At 42.1% G+C, this 18,691-nt stretch overlaps 1 protein-coding gene across 1 annotated transcript in view; it reads right to left on the reverse strand.

Annotated features, from left to right (window-relative positions):
- ipmkb (inositol polyphosphate multikinase b) overlaps nt 1-17,820 on the reverse strand; it is a 64,372-nt gene extending 46,552 nt beyond the window's left edge. Inside the window, exon 1 of the mRNA XM_034193632.1 lies at nt 16,841-17,820. Coding sequence (XP_034049523.1) covers nt 16,841-17,078 — 238 coding nt within the window. The 5' untranslated portion in view covers nt 17,079-17,820. The remainder of the gene's footprint in view (nt 1-16,840) is intronic.
- Between the last annotated feature and the right edge of the window lie 871 nt (nt 17,821-18,691).

The following is an 18,691-nucleotide window of genomic DNA, read 5'->3' on the forward strand; positions in this document are numbered from 1 at the left end:
CAACCCGTTCACATTTCGAACCGTTTTTCCCCACTCGACGACACACCCGCCGAGGATCAAACTCTGGTTATTGGCGACTCTGTTTTGAGAAATGTGAAGTTAGCGACACCAGCAACCATAGTCAATTGTCTTCCGGGGGCCAGAGCATGCGACACTGAAGGAAATTTGAAACTGCTGACTAAGGCTAAGTGTAAATTTGGTAAGATTGTAATTCACGTCGGCAGTAATGACACCCAGTTACGCCAATCGGAGGTCACTAAAATTAACATTGAATCGGTGTGTAACTTTGCAAAAACAATGTCGGACTCTGTAGTTTTCTCTGGGCCCCTCCCCAATCGGACCGGGAGTGACAAGTTTAGCCGCATGTTCTCCTTGAATTGCTGGCTGTCTGAGTGGTGTCCAAAAAATGAGGTGGGCTTCATAGATAATTGGCAAAGCTTCTGGGGAAAACCTGGTCTTGTTAGGAGAGACGGCATCCATCCCACTTTGGATGGAGCAGCTCTCATTTCTAGAAATCTGGCCAATTTTCTTAAATCCTCCAAACCCTGACTATCCAGGGTTGGGACCAGGAAGCAGAGTTGTAGATTTACACACCTCTCTGCAGCTTTTCTCCCCCTGCCATCCCCTCATTACCCCATCCCCGTAGAGACGGTGCCTGCTCCCAGACCACCAATAACCAGCAAAAATCTATTTAAGCATAAAAATACAAAAAGAAAAAATAATATAGCACCTTCAACTGCACCACAGACTAAAACAGTTAAATGTGGTCTATTAAACATTAGGTCTCTCTCTTCTAAGTCCCTGTTAGTAAATGATATAATAATTGATCAACACATTGATTTATTCTGTCTTACAGAAACCTGGTTACAGCAGGATGAATATGTTAGTTTAAATGAGTCAAAACCCCCGAGTCACACTAACTGCCAGAATGCTCGTAGCATGGGCTGAGGCGGAGGATTAGCAGCAATCTTCCATTCCAGCTTATTAATTAATCAAAAACCCAGACAGAGCTTTAATTCATTTGAAAGCTTGACTCTTAGTCTTGTCCATCCAAATTAGAAGTCCCAAAAACCAGTTTTATTTGTTGTTATCTATCGTCCACCTGGTCGTTACTGTGAGTTTCTCTGTGAATTTTCAGACCTTTTGTCTGACTTAATGCTTAGCTCAGATAATTATAGTGGGCGATTTTAACATCCACACAGATGCTGAGAATGACAGCCTCAACACTGCATTTAATCTATTATTAGACTCAATTGGCTTTGCTCAAAATGTAAATGAGTCCACCCACCACTTTAATCATATCTTAGATCTTGTTCTGACTTATGGTATGGAAATTGAAGACTTAATAGTATTCCCTGAAAACTCCCTTCTGTCTGATCATTTCTTAATAACATTTACATTTACTCTGATGACTACCCAGCAGTGGGGAATAAGTTTCATTACACTAGAAGTCTTTCAGAAAGCACTGTAACTAGGTTTAAGGATATGATTCCTTCTTTATGTTCTCTAATGCCATATACCAACACAGTGCAGAGTAGCTACCTAAACTCTGTAAGTGAGATAGAGTATCTCGTCAATAGTTTTACATCCTCATTGAAGACAACTTTGGATGCTGTAGCTCCTCTGAAAAAGAGAGCTTTAAATCAGAAGTGCCTGACTCCGTGGTATAACTCACAAACTTGCAGCTTAAAGCAGATAACCCATAAGCTGGAGAGGAAATGGCGTCTCACTAATTTAGAAGATCTTCACTTAGCCTGGAAAAAGAGTCTGTTGCTCTATAAAAAAAAGCCCTCCGTAAAGCTAGGACATCTTACTACTCATCACTAATTGAAGAAAATAAGAACAACCCCAGGTTTCTTTTCAGCACTGTAGCCAGGCTGACAAAGAGTCAGAGCTCTATTGAGCCGAGTATTCCTTTAACTTTAACTAGTAATGACTTCATGACTTTTTTTGCTAATACAATTTTAACTATTAGAGAAAAAATGACTCATAACCATCCCAAAGACGTATCGTTATCTTTGGCTGCTTTCAGTGATGCCGGTATTTGGTTAGACTCTTTCTCTCAGATTGTTCTGTCTGAGTTATTTTCATTAGTTACTTCATCCAAACCATCAACATGTCTATTAGACCCCATTCCTACCAGGCTGCTCAAGGAAGCCCTACCATTATTTAATGCTTCGATCTTAAATATGATCAATCTATCTTTATTAGTTGGCTATGTACCACAGGCTTTTAAGGTGGCAGTAATTAAACCATTACTTAAAAAGCCATCACTTGACCCAGCTATCTTAGCTAATTATAGGCCAATCTCCAACCTTCCTTTTCTCTCAAAAATTCTTGAAAGGGTAGTTGTAAAACAGCTAACTGATCATCTGCAGAGGAATGGTCTATTTGAAGAGTTTCAGTCAGGTTTTAGAATTCATCATAGTACAGAAACAGCGTTAGTGAAGGTTACAAATGATCTTCTTATGGCCTCAGACAGTGGACTCATCTCTGTGCTTGTTCTGTTAGACCTCAGTGCTGCTTTTGATACTGTTGACCATAAAATTTTATTACAGAGATTAGAGCATGCCATAGGTATTAAAGGCACTGCGCTGCGGTGGTTTGAATCATATTTATCTAATAGATTACAATTTGTCATGTAAATGGGGAATCTTCTTCACAGACTATGGTTAATTATGGAGTTCCACAAGGTTCTGTGCTAGGACTAATTTTATTCACTTTATACATGCTTCCCTTAGGCAGTATTATTAGACGGCATTGCTTAAATTTTCAGTGTTACGCAGATGATACCCAGCTTTATCTATCCATGAAGCCAGAGGACACACACCAATTAGCGAAACTGCAGGATTGTCTTACAGACATAAAGACATGGATGACCTCTAATTTCCTGTTTTTAAACTCAGATAAAACTGAAGTTATTGTACTTGGCCCCACAAATCTTAGAAACATGGTGTCTAACCAGATCCTTACTCTGGATGGCATTACCCTGACCTCTAGTAATACTGTGAGAAATCTTGGAGTCATTTTTGATCAGGATATGTCATTCAAAGCCCATATTAAACAAATATGTAGGACTGCTTTTTTGCATTTACGCAATATCTCTAAAATTAGAAAGGTCTTGTCTCAGAGTGATGCTGAAAAACTAATTCATGCATTTATTTCCTCTAGGCTGGACTATTGTAATTCATTATTATCAGGTTGTCCTAAACGTTCCCTGAAAAGCCTTCAGTTAATTCAAAATGCTGCAGCTAGAGTACTAACGGGGACTAGAAGGAGAGAGCATATCTCACCCATATTGGCCTCTCTTCATTGGCTTCCTGTTAATTCTAGAATAGAATTTAAAATTCTTCTTCTTACTTATAAGGTTTTGAATAATCAGGTCCCATCTTATCTTAGGGACCTCATAGTACCATATCACCCCAATACAGCGCTTTGCTCTCAGACTGCAGGCTTACTTGTAGTTCCTAGGGTTTGTAAGAGTAGAATGGGAGGCAGAGCCTTCAGCTTTCAGGCTCCTCTCCTGTGGAACCAGCTCCCAATTCGGATCAGGGAGACAGACACCCTCTCTACTTTTAAGATTAGGCTTAAAACTTTCCTTTTTGCTAAAGCTTATAGTTAGGGCTGGATCAGGTGACCCTGAACCATCCCTTAGATATGCTGCTATAGACTTAGACTGCTGGGGGGTTCCCATGATGCACTGAGTGTTTCTTTCTCTTTTTGCTCTGTATGCACCACTCTGCATTTAATCATTAGTGATTGATCTCTGCTCCCCTCCACAGCATGTCTTTTTCCTGGTTCTCTCCCTCAGCCCCAACCAGTCCCAGCAGAAGACTGCCCCTCCCTGAGCCTGGTTCTGCTGGAGGTTTCTTCCTGTTAAAAGGGAGTTTTTCCTTCTCACTGTCGCCAAGTGCTTGCTCACAGGGGGTCGTTTTGACCGTTGGGGTTTTTACGTAATTATTGTATGGCCTTGCCTTACAATATAAAGCGCCTTGGGGCAACTGTTTGTTGTGATTTGGCGCTATATAAATAAAATTGATTGATTGATTGATTGATTATTTATTATTATATATACTTTTTTCTTGAGCTGCTTGGGTGGGTAGGGAGAGTTCCCATGGGATAAAAAAGCCTTTCAACCTACCATCCCTGGTTCTCAAGACCAGGCACCTCAGTAGCTCTACTCTACTCTACTCTTCTATTTTACTCTTCCTTTTTAGATATAACTTAGTATACTAGCATAGTTCCACCTTAGAAATGGAATATAATATATAAGATATATCTTACTGAATTTTCATGTGTGTGTGCAGTGACTGTATGTGCATTGAGTGTATGTGTGTGCAGTGAGTGTATGGGCACTGAATGTATGTGTGCAGTGACTGTATGTGCATTGAGTGTATGTGCACTCAGTGCATGTGTGTGTGCAGTGAGTGTATGGGCAGTGTGTGTATGTGCACTCAGTTTATGTGTGTGTGCAGTAAGTGTATGTGAACTGAATGTATGTGTATAGTGAGTGCATGTGCACTGCATGTATGTGTGTGTGTGCAGTGAGTGTATGTGTGTGTTTGCAGAGAGTGAATGTGCACTGAGTGTATGTGTGTACAGTGAGTGTAGGTGCACAGAGTGTATGTGCAGTGAGTGTGTGTGTGTGCAGTGAGGTTATGTGTGTGTGCATTGAGTGAGTGTACAGTAGTGTTCAGAATAATAGTAGTGCTATGTGACTATAAAGATTAATCCAGGTTTTGAGTATATTTCTTATTGTTACATGGGAAACAAGGTACCAGTAGATTCAGTAGATTCTCACAAATCCAACAAGACCAAACATTCATGATATGCACACTCGTAAGGCTATGAAATTGGGCTATTAGTTAAAAAAAGTAGAAAAGGGGGTGTTCACAATAATAGTAGCATGTGCTGTTGATGCTACAAACTCAAAACTATTATGTAGGGCTGTCACGATTAGTCGACATTATTGATAATGTATTTTCATTGTTGACAAATTGCTCAATCATGTTTTACCATTCAAAAACTGTATCATTTTGGTCCGGCGACGTGTTTTGTGGAAGCGCTAACTGCAACAGGAACTTGGGGGGGTGTTTCCTCAAGGGAGAAGCGGATACGGTAGCCAAGTGATTTTTTTTTTCCTACGCAAAGACTCTGCTAAAACGCACTCGGATAAACAATGGCGGAGCAGCAACAGCAAGGAGCCGAAGCGGAGTTAACAGAGAAATTTAGAGCAAGACCGAAACAATCCAAAGCATGGGAGCATTTCACAGAAAACAAAGCCGCCAAGTCACTTACATGCAGACTGTGCAAAGTCGTGCTAGCATATCATGGCAGCACTACAGTCATGTACGGGAACCTGAAACGCAAACATCCCGGGGCAGCCAAATCCACCCCAAACAACACAAGGTAATCTAGCATGTTTAGCTACCCAACAGTTATCGTGTATTGATATATGTAAGGATTAAACAACGAGAAGCCGTGCATTATACGGTTTGAATGCACGACGCGGAGTCTAAAACACCATGACACGTCTGATGTTAAATCTTTACGCCGTTGCTTTTGCTGTTTTACACTTTTAAGTTAAATGTTGTGTTTTGTTTATCTGAATTTATCATAAGTATTTTGATTAAGGTCCATTAAAGGAGACCTGCATTGAAAAAAATGCAGTCAGATTTTTTGAACAAACAATGACTTACATTTACACATGAGATCCTTCTGAATGTAGTAAAGTAAATCTGCAAGCCCAGATCTGTCATTCAACGGAGAAATCTTCATTTGAAAATGACAAATTTACAGCTAACATTTAGCCCTCCGCAAATTGTCCCTCTCATCATGGACGCTGCCGAGACGTCACGGACAAGACCCTCTCCCAGCATGCATTGCGCCAATTGTAATTTGTGGATTTACGTCAGTTTGCATCTGCACCTTTTTCTTGTCTTATACGGAAGGATCTACTTTTTTTAAAACTTCATACTGTCTTGCGGCACGTTTGGTGAGTACACATTTCTTTTATTTTTGCCTGAAAATTATTTTGGGGGACTTTTTCATACGTCCGTTTGATTGAGTGGTGTCGCAATGAAAATCTACTGTCTTTCGCCTCCGGTACCATCGCGGGATATGGAGGCGAGACCCGCAAAGAATCCCAGTCATTAAAAATATATAAACCTCTCTCAGCGTCCATGGAGCTCTGGGGCTCCGATTGCCGAGACGTGCGGTGCTGTGGATTTTGTCGCAAGAAGTCTGTCCTTGCAGCAACAGGTGTACCGGCCGCTTCGCATTAAAACAGTGGCCGTAATCTCAGGACTTGTGCCAAGTGTGCTGCAGCTCCATTCAGTAGACAGAGAGGTGATGCCGGTGTTGTGCGCTGAATCACCGGCTGCCAAGCAGACACGGGCGGTGTGAGTGGCCCGCGTCGGCAGTTAATGAGCTCGTTAACGAGCCCGCAGACTTAATAAGCGCAGCGGAGGCAGAGAGCGGGAGAGGAAGAACGGCGCCCACTGTTGATGTCGTTGCTGATCTGAGCACACATCTGTATCTCACATTCATTGCAGCTTACTTTTGGATGTTGAAACCAGGACGTGTATAAGTAACATTACTAACAGATAAAATCAATTTCAATGCGGGATCGGACTGAAGGCGGGAGCACGTCGTCTTGTCCCTGACGTCATGGAAATAATACGGCTGTACAAACTGTTTTCACAGAGGGCTAAATTTTAGCTGCAAATTTGTCATTTTTAAACGAAGATTTCTCCGCTGAATTACAAATTTGGGCTTACAGATTTACTTTACTGCATTCACAAGGGTCTTATAAATACATATCAGCTATTTCTTTCTGAAATCTGACCACATTTATTTCAATGCAGGTCTACTTTAAGTGGACTTAAAAGGTCAATTCTAATGTGCACAGCAGCTTGATGCATTTTTAGCAAGAAAAGAATCATTTGATTTGTCGATTAATCGAAAAATAATCACCAACTAATCGACAATGAAAATAATCGTTAGTGACAGCCCTACTATTATGTTCAAACTGCTTTTTTTGCAATCCTGTGAATCACTAAACTACCGTATTTTCTGCACCATAAGGCGCACCGGATTATAAGGCGCACCCTCAATTAGCGGGTACTTAACCCTTACAAAAGGCGCACGCTAAAACATATAGTCTACAAAAAAAAAAAAAGGTCACGGAAGCAAAACGGTGAGTTTATTTGAACTTTTTAACAACTTTGAACTACCGGTATTTAACAATATGGTACTCACATTCTTTTTTATTATGGTTCTGTCACAAATCCATCGAAGTCTTCATCTTCTGTGTCTGAATTGAACAGCTGGTCTTCTAGCTGTGGCCACCTCGCTTTGTTTCTGCGGAAACTCTGTTTGGTCTTTTTAACTTGGCGCAGTTCATTTTCTTGTTTCCTCTCGCAGCTGCTCTATTCCCATGAACAACCGCGTAACTGATAGCCTGCAGTTTGAATTGCGCCTCGTAAGCATGTCTCTTTGCTGGCGCCATTTTCGGGGGTCCTTAGACGAACAAGTGTTGTTTTGCAGGATACCTGTAGTATACGGTAACTACTGGAGGAGTGGCGGAGGTAAGTGTACACACGGACTCTTCTCTGACTGGTTTATCGCTGGCAGCGTACGTACTCTACGCTACCAGCGTACGTACTTTACGTATTACGTAATGTTCTCCGATTGGTTTATCGCTGCCAGGGTACGTACTCTACTCTGTTAACGTACGTACTTTACGTATTACCTCCTTGTGTCAGCGGGGAATGGTCCGATATTCCGACGGTCAAAGACAACGTCGGTCGTTTTTACAGATTTTGGAATTCAGTGCGCACATAAGGTGCACCGGATTATAGGGCACACAGCCAATTTTTGTGAAAATGTAAGGCTTTTAGGTGCCCTTTATGGTGCTGAAAATATGGTAGTATTTAGCTGTATAACCACAGTTTTTCATGATTCCTTCACATCTGCGAGGCATTAATTTTGTTGGTTTGGAACCAAGATTTTGCTCGTTTACTAGTGTGCTTGGGGTCATTGTCTTGTTGAAACAGCCATTTCAAGGGCATGTCCTCTTCAGCATAAGGCAACATGACCTCTTCAACTATTATGACATATCCAAACTGATCCATGATACCTGGTATGCGATATATAGGCCCAACACCATAGTAGGAGAAACATGCCCATATCATGATGCTTGCACCACCATGCTTCACTGTCTTCACTGTGAACTGTGGCTTGAATTCAGAGTTTGGGGGTCGTCTCACAAACTGTCTGCGGCCCTTGGACCCAAAAAGAACAATTTTACTCTCATCAGTCCGCAAAATATTCCTCCATTTCTCTTTAGGCCAGTTAATGTGTTCTTTGGCAAATTGTAACCTCTTCTGCACATGTCTTTTATTTAACAGAGGGACTTTGCGGGGGATTCTTGCAAATAAATTAGCTTCACGCAGGCGTCTTCTAACTGTCACAGCACTTACAGGTAACTCCAGACTGTCTTTGATCATCCTGGAGCTGATCAATGGGTGAACCTTTGCCATTCTGGTTATTCTTCTATCAATTTTGATGGTTGTTTTCCATTTTCTTCCATGCGTCTGTTTTTTTTTTTGTCCATTTTAAAGCAGTGGAGATCATTGTAGATGAACAGCCTATAATTTTTTGCACCTGCGTATAGGTTTTCCCCTCTCCAATCAACTTTTTAAACAAACTACGCTGTTCTTCTGAACAATGTCTTGAACGCCCCATTTTCCTCAGGCTTTCAAAGAGAAAAGCATGTTCAACAGGTGCTGGCTTCATCCTTAAATAGGTGACACCTGATTCACACCTGTTTGTTCCACAAAATTGATGAACTCACTGACTGAATGCCACACTACTATTATTGTGAACACCCCCTTTCCTACTTTTTTTTACTAATAGCCCAATTTCATAGCCTTAAGAGTGTGCATATCATGAATGCTTGGTCTTGTTGGATTTGTGAGAATCTACTGAATCTACTGGTACCTTGTTTCCCATGTAACAATAAGAAATATACTCAAAACCTGGATTAATCTTTTTAGTCACATAGCACTACTATTATTCTGAACACTACTGTATGTGCATTGAGTGTATGTGTATATGTGCGGTGAATGTGAATGTATGTGAACGTGTGCAGCATGTGAGTATGCATATGTGTGTATATACGTATGTGCAGCACGTGTGTATATGTGCAGCATGTGTGAATGTATGTGCGAATGTGCGTACGTATGTGTGTGCATATGTGTAGCATGTGTGTATATGCATAGCATGTGTGTGTTTTCAGCTGTGCGTCAGAGTGTACAGAGAAGGAAACAGGCGTCATTAGGCACTGATGGTTTGTTTGTCCACTTGCTGTCATGAAGCTCTTGGTGTGGGTGGAATGTCTCTTCCTCTGACTTTATCTCGATGAGACCAAAGCGCCGCCCTGCAGGGCGCACCGGACCAGTTTACTCTGCTTTCTCACGCACACTTGCTCCGGCTAAGTGTCTGCAGATCGTTACTTGCTCACTTGGGTTTGAACTGACCTGCATCGTGCATGTGCTGCACTTATGGACGGCAACGCCTTCAGACAGGTGGACGGTGAGACCTGGGTGAGGACCAGTACATCTGACAGGTTCCAGGCCCTATGGTCCAGTGAACAAAAACCCTTCAGACCTCCTGAACACAGCCTGGCACACAGAATCTAGGATTGTATCAGTCATCCCTTCACTCAGTGATCAGTCAGTAACTGTCTTATGGTGCAGCCGTCCTCTGAACTACTGGTCCCCTGAGCTTTGAGGACAGACTGTTACTCTCACACTTTGATGAGTTCCCAGTAAATCTTCACTTTTACATGAACCTTGTCTTGGAGGTATGGTGGTACTGCATAGTAACTCTGTCTGGAGGAGGAAGCTCTCAAAAACAGAGTGACCATGCAAGAACTAGTGAGGAAAGCCACCAAGACACCCAGGTGACTGTGAAGAAGTCAGGGGCTTCTTAGTGAGCGTAATTTCAGTTACAGTTTGACAGAAGCTTGGATTTCAGATGTCTTTCTTGTGATAAAATCCACTTCCAAAAGACACTCGAGTCAACCAACCTTTCAGGGCAGCAACTATGTACCTCTGGACTTTTCTGCGCTTGTGTTCCAGCACACAGAAGAACAGTGAGCCTCCACTCGCTGCTCAGGATTTGTTTTCTGTATCATCAGAATCAATGTGTTTGAAATATGGTGATACTATTTTGAGGCTGTATTGTCCACCCTGAAGGTAAAACATCAAAAAAAAAAAAAAACTTAATTCCTGAATAAACCACTCATGTGACACAAAGTCATTCCAGTATGTCCTAATGACTGTCCAGATCAGCACTGAAGACATCTAATCATCAATGTGGGTCAGGGGTACATCTTCTAAACAGCTTCAATTGTAATAGCCGAGCCCAGCAAATCTGTAAAAGCCTGGATCTGAAGCCATATTTGGACGGGATTATTTTCACATGGGGATGTGGGGTCCTGCAGCTATTTCCAGAGTTTCCCAGTAATTTTAGTCCTGTCCAGACCTGTCATTTTTTGGACTCCTGTGTCAGTGAAGAGTCTGGGAACTTTCCAAAAATCTATCTGTAGGAATGACCTCAAGTTAAACGAATCCCACATGAACACACGCCAGTAAGATGCAGGTTTTCTACAGTTTATCTCATGTATGGAGGCGCTGAAATCTCACGGTCACACTTGAGGTTTATGTATAGAGAGTTTCAGCCTGAGATCATGTGACAATGTTGAGGTCAGTGCCTCGCCTCTGTGCCTTCCCACCGAGACCCAAAAACAGAGCTGAGTGCTAAACACAGAGTCCGTGGGATGGAGCACATTTGTTTCACACAGGTACGAGAGGTCTAAGGACAACCTGATCTACCCCCCCCCCACCCCCCCACCCCAAAAAAACAAACAAACAAATAAAAACAACAATGTGGATTAAGAAAAGAAGACCCATGACTCTGGACTCAATGACCACATCCAAGACCCAGACAAGCCCTGGACATGTCCCTAGTGAATGGCAGAATTCACTTTCAAGACTCCGCCTCCAGGCTGGACAGACCTGGCAGGACTTGTGATGTTCATCACCTAACTGTGGGACACGCAAAGAATCAGGAAGTCCCACAAAACAGTCCAACTGGCCCCGACAGACCGACTGGCCCAGCAGGATGACAGAGAGTCACGGCTGCCATCCTCCTCCATCCCTCCTGTAATGTCTCCTGACAGGTGGAATAACACACAAGGGAGTACAAAAAAAAAAACAACCCACACAGGAGGATTCCAACAGCAAATTCACAAAGTACATTTACTTTTCAATAATAAATGTTTCTTCTTTCCTCTTCTATACTTGTTTCTTAAAAACATGAACAGATTTCACAATCACCTCATGGAAACTAACTGACAACATTGTGAAAACTGTTGGCTTCTGTTGAGTCCTGCCCCACCTCAAAACACCTCAAACCCAAGATCACGCAGCCAGCAGCCACTTGGACTTCCACCTTTGCCTTCTGCTCTCTGACATCACACCTCATCAGGCCTTTATGACCCAACAGGCGGAAGGTTTCCTTTACACGGTTTGACTTTCATGACTTAAATGACAGAATCCAGCAACTTCACACACACACACACACACACACATTTTCAATTTCATTTCAGTCTATATAGTCGGGTTAGGACAACTAATGAAAATCATTAGTCTACTAATTAGTGACTAGATTTGACACTGAAAGAATTCAGCCAATTTCGAATCTTCATGATGAAACTGAAAATGTGACATTTATTTTAACAAATATAAGCACAAAATCACAAATATACAAAACAGCATTAGTATGAAGACAATACCTGGATTCACTGACGAGGCACAGACGACCAGTTTGAGGTGACTGACTCACCCGGCGAGGGTCACACACACACACACTGTCCTCACTGAGCGCTGGCAGCTCCATTCTTTAAAGGGTTAAATTAACTTCATAAATGGCTTTAGACTAGTCAACTATTTGGAAATTAGCTAGTCGTAGTCGACTATTATGACTAGCTGTCCCATTTGTTATATATATATATATATATATATATATATATATATAAAAGGATTGTTAACTGAGAGCGTTATAAGTTAATAATTTATTATTATATGGCTACTCCATATATAAAAACACAAACTTACGGTATTGCTCAAATATGAAAGCTGCTGGCGGTTTTGGGCTCGTAGTCCGACCTGTTCACTTCACCTCCATGAAGAACTTGCTAACACATGGTCCAGTCGTTAGATGGTAAACTTTCAATCTGTGTGTTTTTCGATGCTGTTTAGATATTTATGCAGTATGTCCATGTCCAACTTGCTTTATCTAATCATGTTTTTAGCTTTCTGGTTTGTAATGAATGAGACATGCGTTCCAGACCGATTGTCATGGTAACTGGTCTGATATGGGGAAATATCAGACCGAAAATGAGCCAATTAGAGTGCACGTAATTAATACGTATATATAAGGGCCTCGAAGTGTGAACGGCCCTGGCGGAGGAAGTGTACACGCTCGGCTGAAGTCTTCGTGATACAGAGGAGTGGGAGTCGGCTGAAGCGGTTTCAGTTTCAGGTACCGGCAGGACAAGCTGAACAGGATTCATGTGCGTGTGTGAGGACACTCCTCTTCAACAGCAGACTGCTGCATGTCCACAGTGTCCACAGGATGATAGTAAATCTAAGGAACGGACTGCCGTGTGCTACGCATTCGCCTCAGTCTGGAAACATCACTGACACGTCAGTTACTGTGAAAATCTTTATGAGTACTGTCCATTTGTACAGCTGTAAGAGTCCACCTGTCTCAGAGGACACATAACTGACCACATTCCATGAGAAAGATGAGTAAATGGTCTGCATTTATAACAGAGGGTCCAAGTGCTCTACAATGATGCCTCACATTCCACACACAACAATGTCAGGCAGCCGGCATGCATGGCGCTCAACTGCACACTGGGAGCAACTCAGGATCAAGGACCATGTCCAAGGACCATGTCCAAGGGCCCAATTTTATTCACTTTATACATGCTTCCCTTAGGCAGTATTATTAGACGGCATTGTTTAAATTTTCATTGTTACGCAGATGATACCCAGCTTTATCTATCCATGAAGCCAGAGGACACACACCAATTAGCTAAACTGCAGGATTGTCTTACAGACATAAAGACATGGATGACCTCTAATTTCCTGCTTTTAAACTCAGATAAAACTGAAGTTATTGTACTTGGCCTCACAAATCTTAGAAACATGGTGTCTAACCAGATCCTTACTCTGGATGGCATTACCCTGACCTCTAGTAATACTGTGAGAAATCTTGGAGTCATTTTTGATCAGGATATGTCATTCAATGCATATATTAAACAAATATGTAGGACTGCTTTTTTGCATTTACGCAATATCTCTAAAATTAGAAAGGTCTTGTCTCAGAGTGATGCTGAAAAACTAATTCATGCATTTATTTCCTCTAGGCTGGACTACTGTAATTCATTATTATCAGGTTGTCCTAAAAGTTCCGTGAAAAGCCTTCAGTTAATTCAAAATGCTGCAGCTAGAGTACTAACGGGGACTAGAAGGAGAGAGCATATCTCACCCATATTGGCCTCTCTTCATTGGCTTCCTGTTAATTCTAGAATAGAATTTAAAATTCTTCTTCTTACTTATAAGGTTTTGAATAATCAGGTCCCATCTTATCTTAGGGACCTCATAGTACCATATCACCCCAATAGAGCGCTTCGCTCTCAGACTGCAGGCTTACTTGTAGTTCCTAGGGTTTGTAAGAGTAGAATGGGAGGCAGAGCCTTCAGCTTTCAGGCTCCTCTCCTGTGGAACCAGCTCCCAATTCAGATCAGGGAAACAGACACCCTCTCTACTTTTAAGATTAGGCTTAAAACTTTCCTTTTTGCTAAAGCTTATAGTTAGGGCTGGATCAGGTGACCCTGAACCATCCCTTAGTTATGCTGCTATAGACTTAGACTGCTGGGGGGTTCCCATGATGCACTGTTTCTTTCTCTTTTTGCTCTGTATGCACCACTCTGCATTTAATCATTAGTGATTGATCTCTGCTCCCCTCCACAGCATGTCTTTTTCCTGGTTCTCTCCCTCAGCCCCAACCAGTCCCAGCAGAAGACTGCCCCTCCCTGAGCCTGGTTCTGCTGGAGGTTTCTTCCTGTTAAAAGGGAGTTTTTCCTTCTCACTGTCGCCAAGTGCTTGCTCACAGGGGGTCGTTTTGACCGTTGGGGTTTTTACGTAATTATTGTATGGCCTTGCCTTACAATATAAAGCGCCTTGGGGCAACTGTTTGTTGTGATTTGGCGCTATATAAATAAAATTGATTGATTGACTGATTAGTGATTTTCCAGTCTGGTAGGGGTTTGAACGAAGGGTCCTCTGATCTCAAGCCTACCACTTAACCACAAGACTATCACCACCAAAACATTACAACTAACTGATGGTTACTGATCAACTGATCAGCTTTTTAATCCCTCTCAAAGCCATTAAAATATGTCAATCCTGAGTCACTTTTGTACGGATTAAAGTGACTAACTGGGACTCATGTCTTGTTGTGAGAAAGAAACAAAAATTGTCCTCCCTTCCGTTGCTCCAAACGCTGAGCCGCTCTCTACTGAGTCAAGTTGGAAAGATAGAGTCTGCTCGTAATTAATAACTTCAAAGCGAATCACTGTTTAAATCAAATAACACCTTCCAAACATTGTAATACAAACAATAAGCTGCAATCGATCAAAATGTTTTTTTCCTCCCAAAATGAGCCGTCCTGCGCTGACGTGCAGCAGCCCAAGACTGTATGGCTGCAGACCTGCAGACTCCGGCAGCCATCAGAGTTCAGCTCAGATGTATGGAGAGACATTCATGCCATTAATGTCTGAAATGAAATGCTTTTGAGAAAAACTACAGATTTTGTTTATTTCTATTTATGTCCAGAGATCAAGGATCCAGTGACGAATTTCATATTTATTTACTTTAAGACTCAATAAAATGTTGTTGACAAAGAAAATCTGTAAAGCCTACTTTTAGTACACAGAAAATTCACAGGAGGTATTGATAAGGGAATCGGATCGATAATGGTATTGATAGATAAAATCTTATCGATGCCCATCCCTACTTCAAACTGCGCTCCACTCATCATCTGTCTCAGTGACAGATATATGAAGCTTTACTACAAAAAGACGGAGGAAGCGATCAGAGCGCCGTGGCTACTCGAGCTGCTAGCTGCTGTGTTCACTGTGCATCAATCATTTCAAAGCGTCACAGAGTATTGCCTCGTTTCTGTTTAAAACGGCCTCATTTTTTATTAAAACTGACTTTAGAGTGATTTAAGAGGTTTTACTTTGTCATCTGATGGCTAATAATCCCATTAATCCATTTGATTGCTTTGGGTGAAGAGAGTCAGACTCAGACATGCTGCTGTGGTCTGAAATGGCGCATGCGCAGTGAAGGCAGGTGGACCAATTTTTAGGGGGGACCGTTCGGTCTGCGACACCGGGTTAATCTGAATTTGAAGTTTGGTGCTGTTGACATCAATGGTGTGGAAATAATCACACAAAGTCATGTGACCTCATCAAACCTCTAACTGATGGTTACTCATCAACCCAAGTGTCAAAACATAAAGTGTCAGAACACACAGTGCCAGGGTGCAAAGTGTGAGAGCACAAAGTATCAGAACACACAGTGTCAGGGTGCAAAGTGTGACAGTACAAAGTATGAGGGTAGGCTGAAAAGTTCTAAGGCTCACTATAATGCAGTTAATGCATTACTCCTTCATGGGGAGCCTTAGAACTTTTCAGCCTACCCTCATATGAGAACACAAAGTGTGAGAACACAGTGTCAGGGTGAAAAGTGTGAGAGTACAAAGTATGAGAACACAAAGTGTCAGAACACACAGTGTCAGGGTGCAAAGTATGAGAACACAAAGTGTGAGAACACAGTGTCAGGGTGCAAAGTGTGAGAACACAAAGTGTCAGAACACACAGTGTCAGGGTGCAAAGTGTGAGAGTATAAAGTATGAGAACACAAAGTGTCAGAACACACAGTGCCAGGGTGCAAAGTGTGAGAGTATAAAGTATGAGAACACAAAGTGTCAGAACACACCGTGTCAGGGTGCAAAGTGTGAGAGTACAAAGTATGAGAACACAAAGTGTCAGAACACACCGTGTCAGGGTGCAAAGTGTGAGAGTACAAAGTATGAGAACACAAAGTGTCAGAACACACCGTGTCAGGGTGCAAAGTGTGAGAGTACAAAGTATGAGAACACAAAGTGTCAGAACACACCGTGTCAGGGTGCAAAGTGTGAGAGTACAAAGTATGAGAACACAAAGTGTCAGAACACACCGTGTCAGGGTGCAAAGTGTGAGAACACAAAGTATGAGAACACAAAGTGTCAGAACACACCGTGTCAGGGTGCAAAGTGTGAGAACACAAAGTATGAGAACACAAAGTGTCAGAACACACAGTGTCAGGGTGCAAAGTGTGAGAACACAAAGTATGAGAACACAAAGTGTCAAAAATCAAAGTGTCAGAACAGTGTCAGGATACAACATATCAGAGCACAAAGTGAGTGAACACAAAGTGTGAGAAAAAATGTCAAAGCACAGGAAGTATCAGATCACAAAGCATCAGAACACAGAAAGCACAACAGATGGACTTCAAACAGGTTCACCTGATCATCCAGTTTCTCAACCTACTCATTCCAAAGAGTTTTTTAACAGAGACCTGGTGGCCTGGAGCTGTGGGGTCCAGTCTGGATGATTCCCGACACACAGAATGGACTGGACCTCCAGTGTACTTACCCACTTTGTCCACGCCGTACTTGTGACCCGCCACCTGGTGTGATAGCGGGACGCAGCCGATCAGGTGTGCCGGGGCCGGGGGCCCCACGGGCCGCTGACTGAGCTTATCTTTATCTGGGGGTCCCCCGGGGGGTCGCGGGTTCAGGCTGATGCCGAGAGGGGCGGGGCTGGGGTTCAGATCCAGTCCACCATGGGCCAGAGAGGACTCCATCATCACGTGATGTCCAGCTGTTGACATTTGTTCAAAAATTAAAAAACATGAAAATGTTGAATTTAAAAAGTGACTGTGTCGATCCACATCCTGAACCAGGCGGACCCACGACGACGTCAAGCGCCCACAACACCCGCGACAGACCGAAGTCCGCTGGTTCCGCACCCGTATCCGCTGGGACTGAGGATCCGCACTCGGATCAGCTGGGACTGAGTATCCGCGCCAGGATCCGCGGGAACTGAGGGTCAGGTCGTGAATGGAAGCGTGACAACATCGCAACCACGTCCCACTGAACACAGTTAAGACAAAACAATCCCCGCAGCTTCCGGTCCCTTTCCAAAATAAAACCACTGTCGCTGCCGCCGTCTTCCGGATAAAAAGATGAGGAGGGGAAATAACACGAAACAAACTTTGGAACAGTTGAAACACAGCTGGCGAGTTTTATCGCCTTTTTTTTTCAAAGTACACCCGTGAAAAAACGGGATTATTCCGAGAGAAAATATTTCCGAACTTCTGTTGGCGTTTCAGTCACTTACAGCTGAGTTTATGGCTTTAATGAAGTAAGTCCTGTTTGTCTTGAAGTGATTTTCAATTATAAAGTCAGAAACTATCACATCCAGATCACCCAGGTGTGACGGGCTCATTTAAAGCTACATTTAGCTGCTAAAAAGCCTTTTGTTTGATCGGTAAACGGCACATCAGCCCGCGGTCACAGCGGAGGGCTGCGAGATGAAGATGTTTAGTCGCCATAAAATCCATAATACAGGAAAAAAAAAAAAAAAATCCATAACCCGGGAAAAAGATCCAGGATCCTGATCAGTGTGGGCGACCGTCTCCAACAACAACAACAACACCTTTACGACACTTGGAACTGCTGTCGCAAAGCAGAGCGTCATCGTTTTTTCGTTTTTTTTTTTTAAATTTGACATTTAACCCGGGTTCAAATTTAACTAGACACACAAAGAACTTCGAATGGTTTCGTTCAGCTAAATATCAGGTTATTTTTCGCCAAAACGACACTTTTTTATATAAGACAACTTTATTGACAATTTAAATATAACAAAACATTGATACAATCTAAACATAAAGACACTGGGGAACATAAAAAAAAATTGAAACTGAAAAAGGTCACATGTACTCTACGGGTTTTTGTTAAGTTTACAGTTTAACAAAATTATATAATTTAACACCATTTTTCTTCATAAATTTAAGTGACTGAAAGAACAGACTAAGCTCTTTGTCTTCATATGTTTTTATGAATGAAAAACTTCCCCATCATTAATAAAACATTCAAAGCTAAATCTTGTAGTCCATCGCCTACAGCTGTTCTAAATTAGACATTCTCTTTGACCAGATGAGACAGAGGTGCAAATTTAGATGAAAAACAGAAACAAAAGCCCTCCCAGAAAACATTCACAAATGTACATTTAAAAAGTGATCAGTCTCAATTTCACATTACAAAGGTGCAGTAATTCTCTTCAAAACCAAACCGAAGTCTCAGAAATTCCTTGGAAGGATATATGTCATTGATCATTTTGAAATGAACTTCCTTTATTTTTGGAGAGATGGGAGATTTTGCATAGTTACTTAACTTGTTCAATTCCTCTTTGGGAAAGTATTTAGAAATCAGATTTCTGAGA

Source organism: Thalassophryne amazonica, chromosome 18 (assembly GCF_902500255.1).
Source record: "Thalassophryne amazonica chromosome 18, fThaAma1.1, whole genome shotgun sequence".
NCBI classification, from domain to species: Eukaryota; Metazoa; Chordata; class Actinopteri; order Batrachoidiformes; family Batrachoididae; genus Thalassophryne; species Thalassophryne amazonica.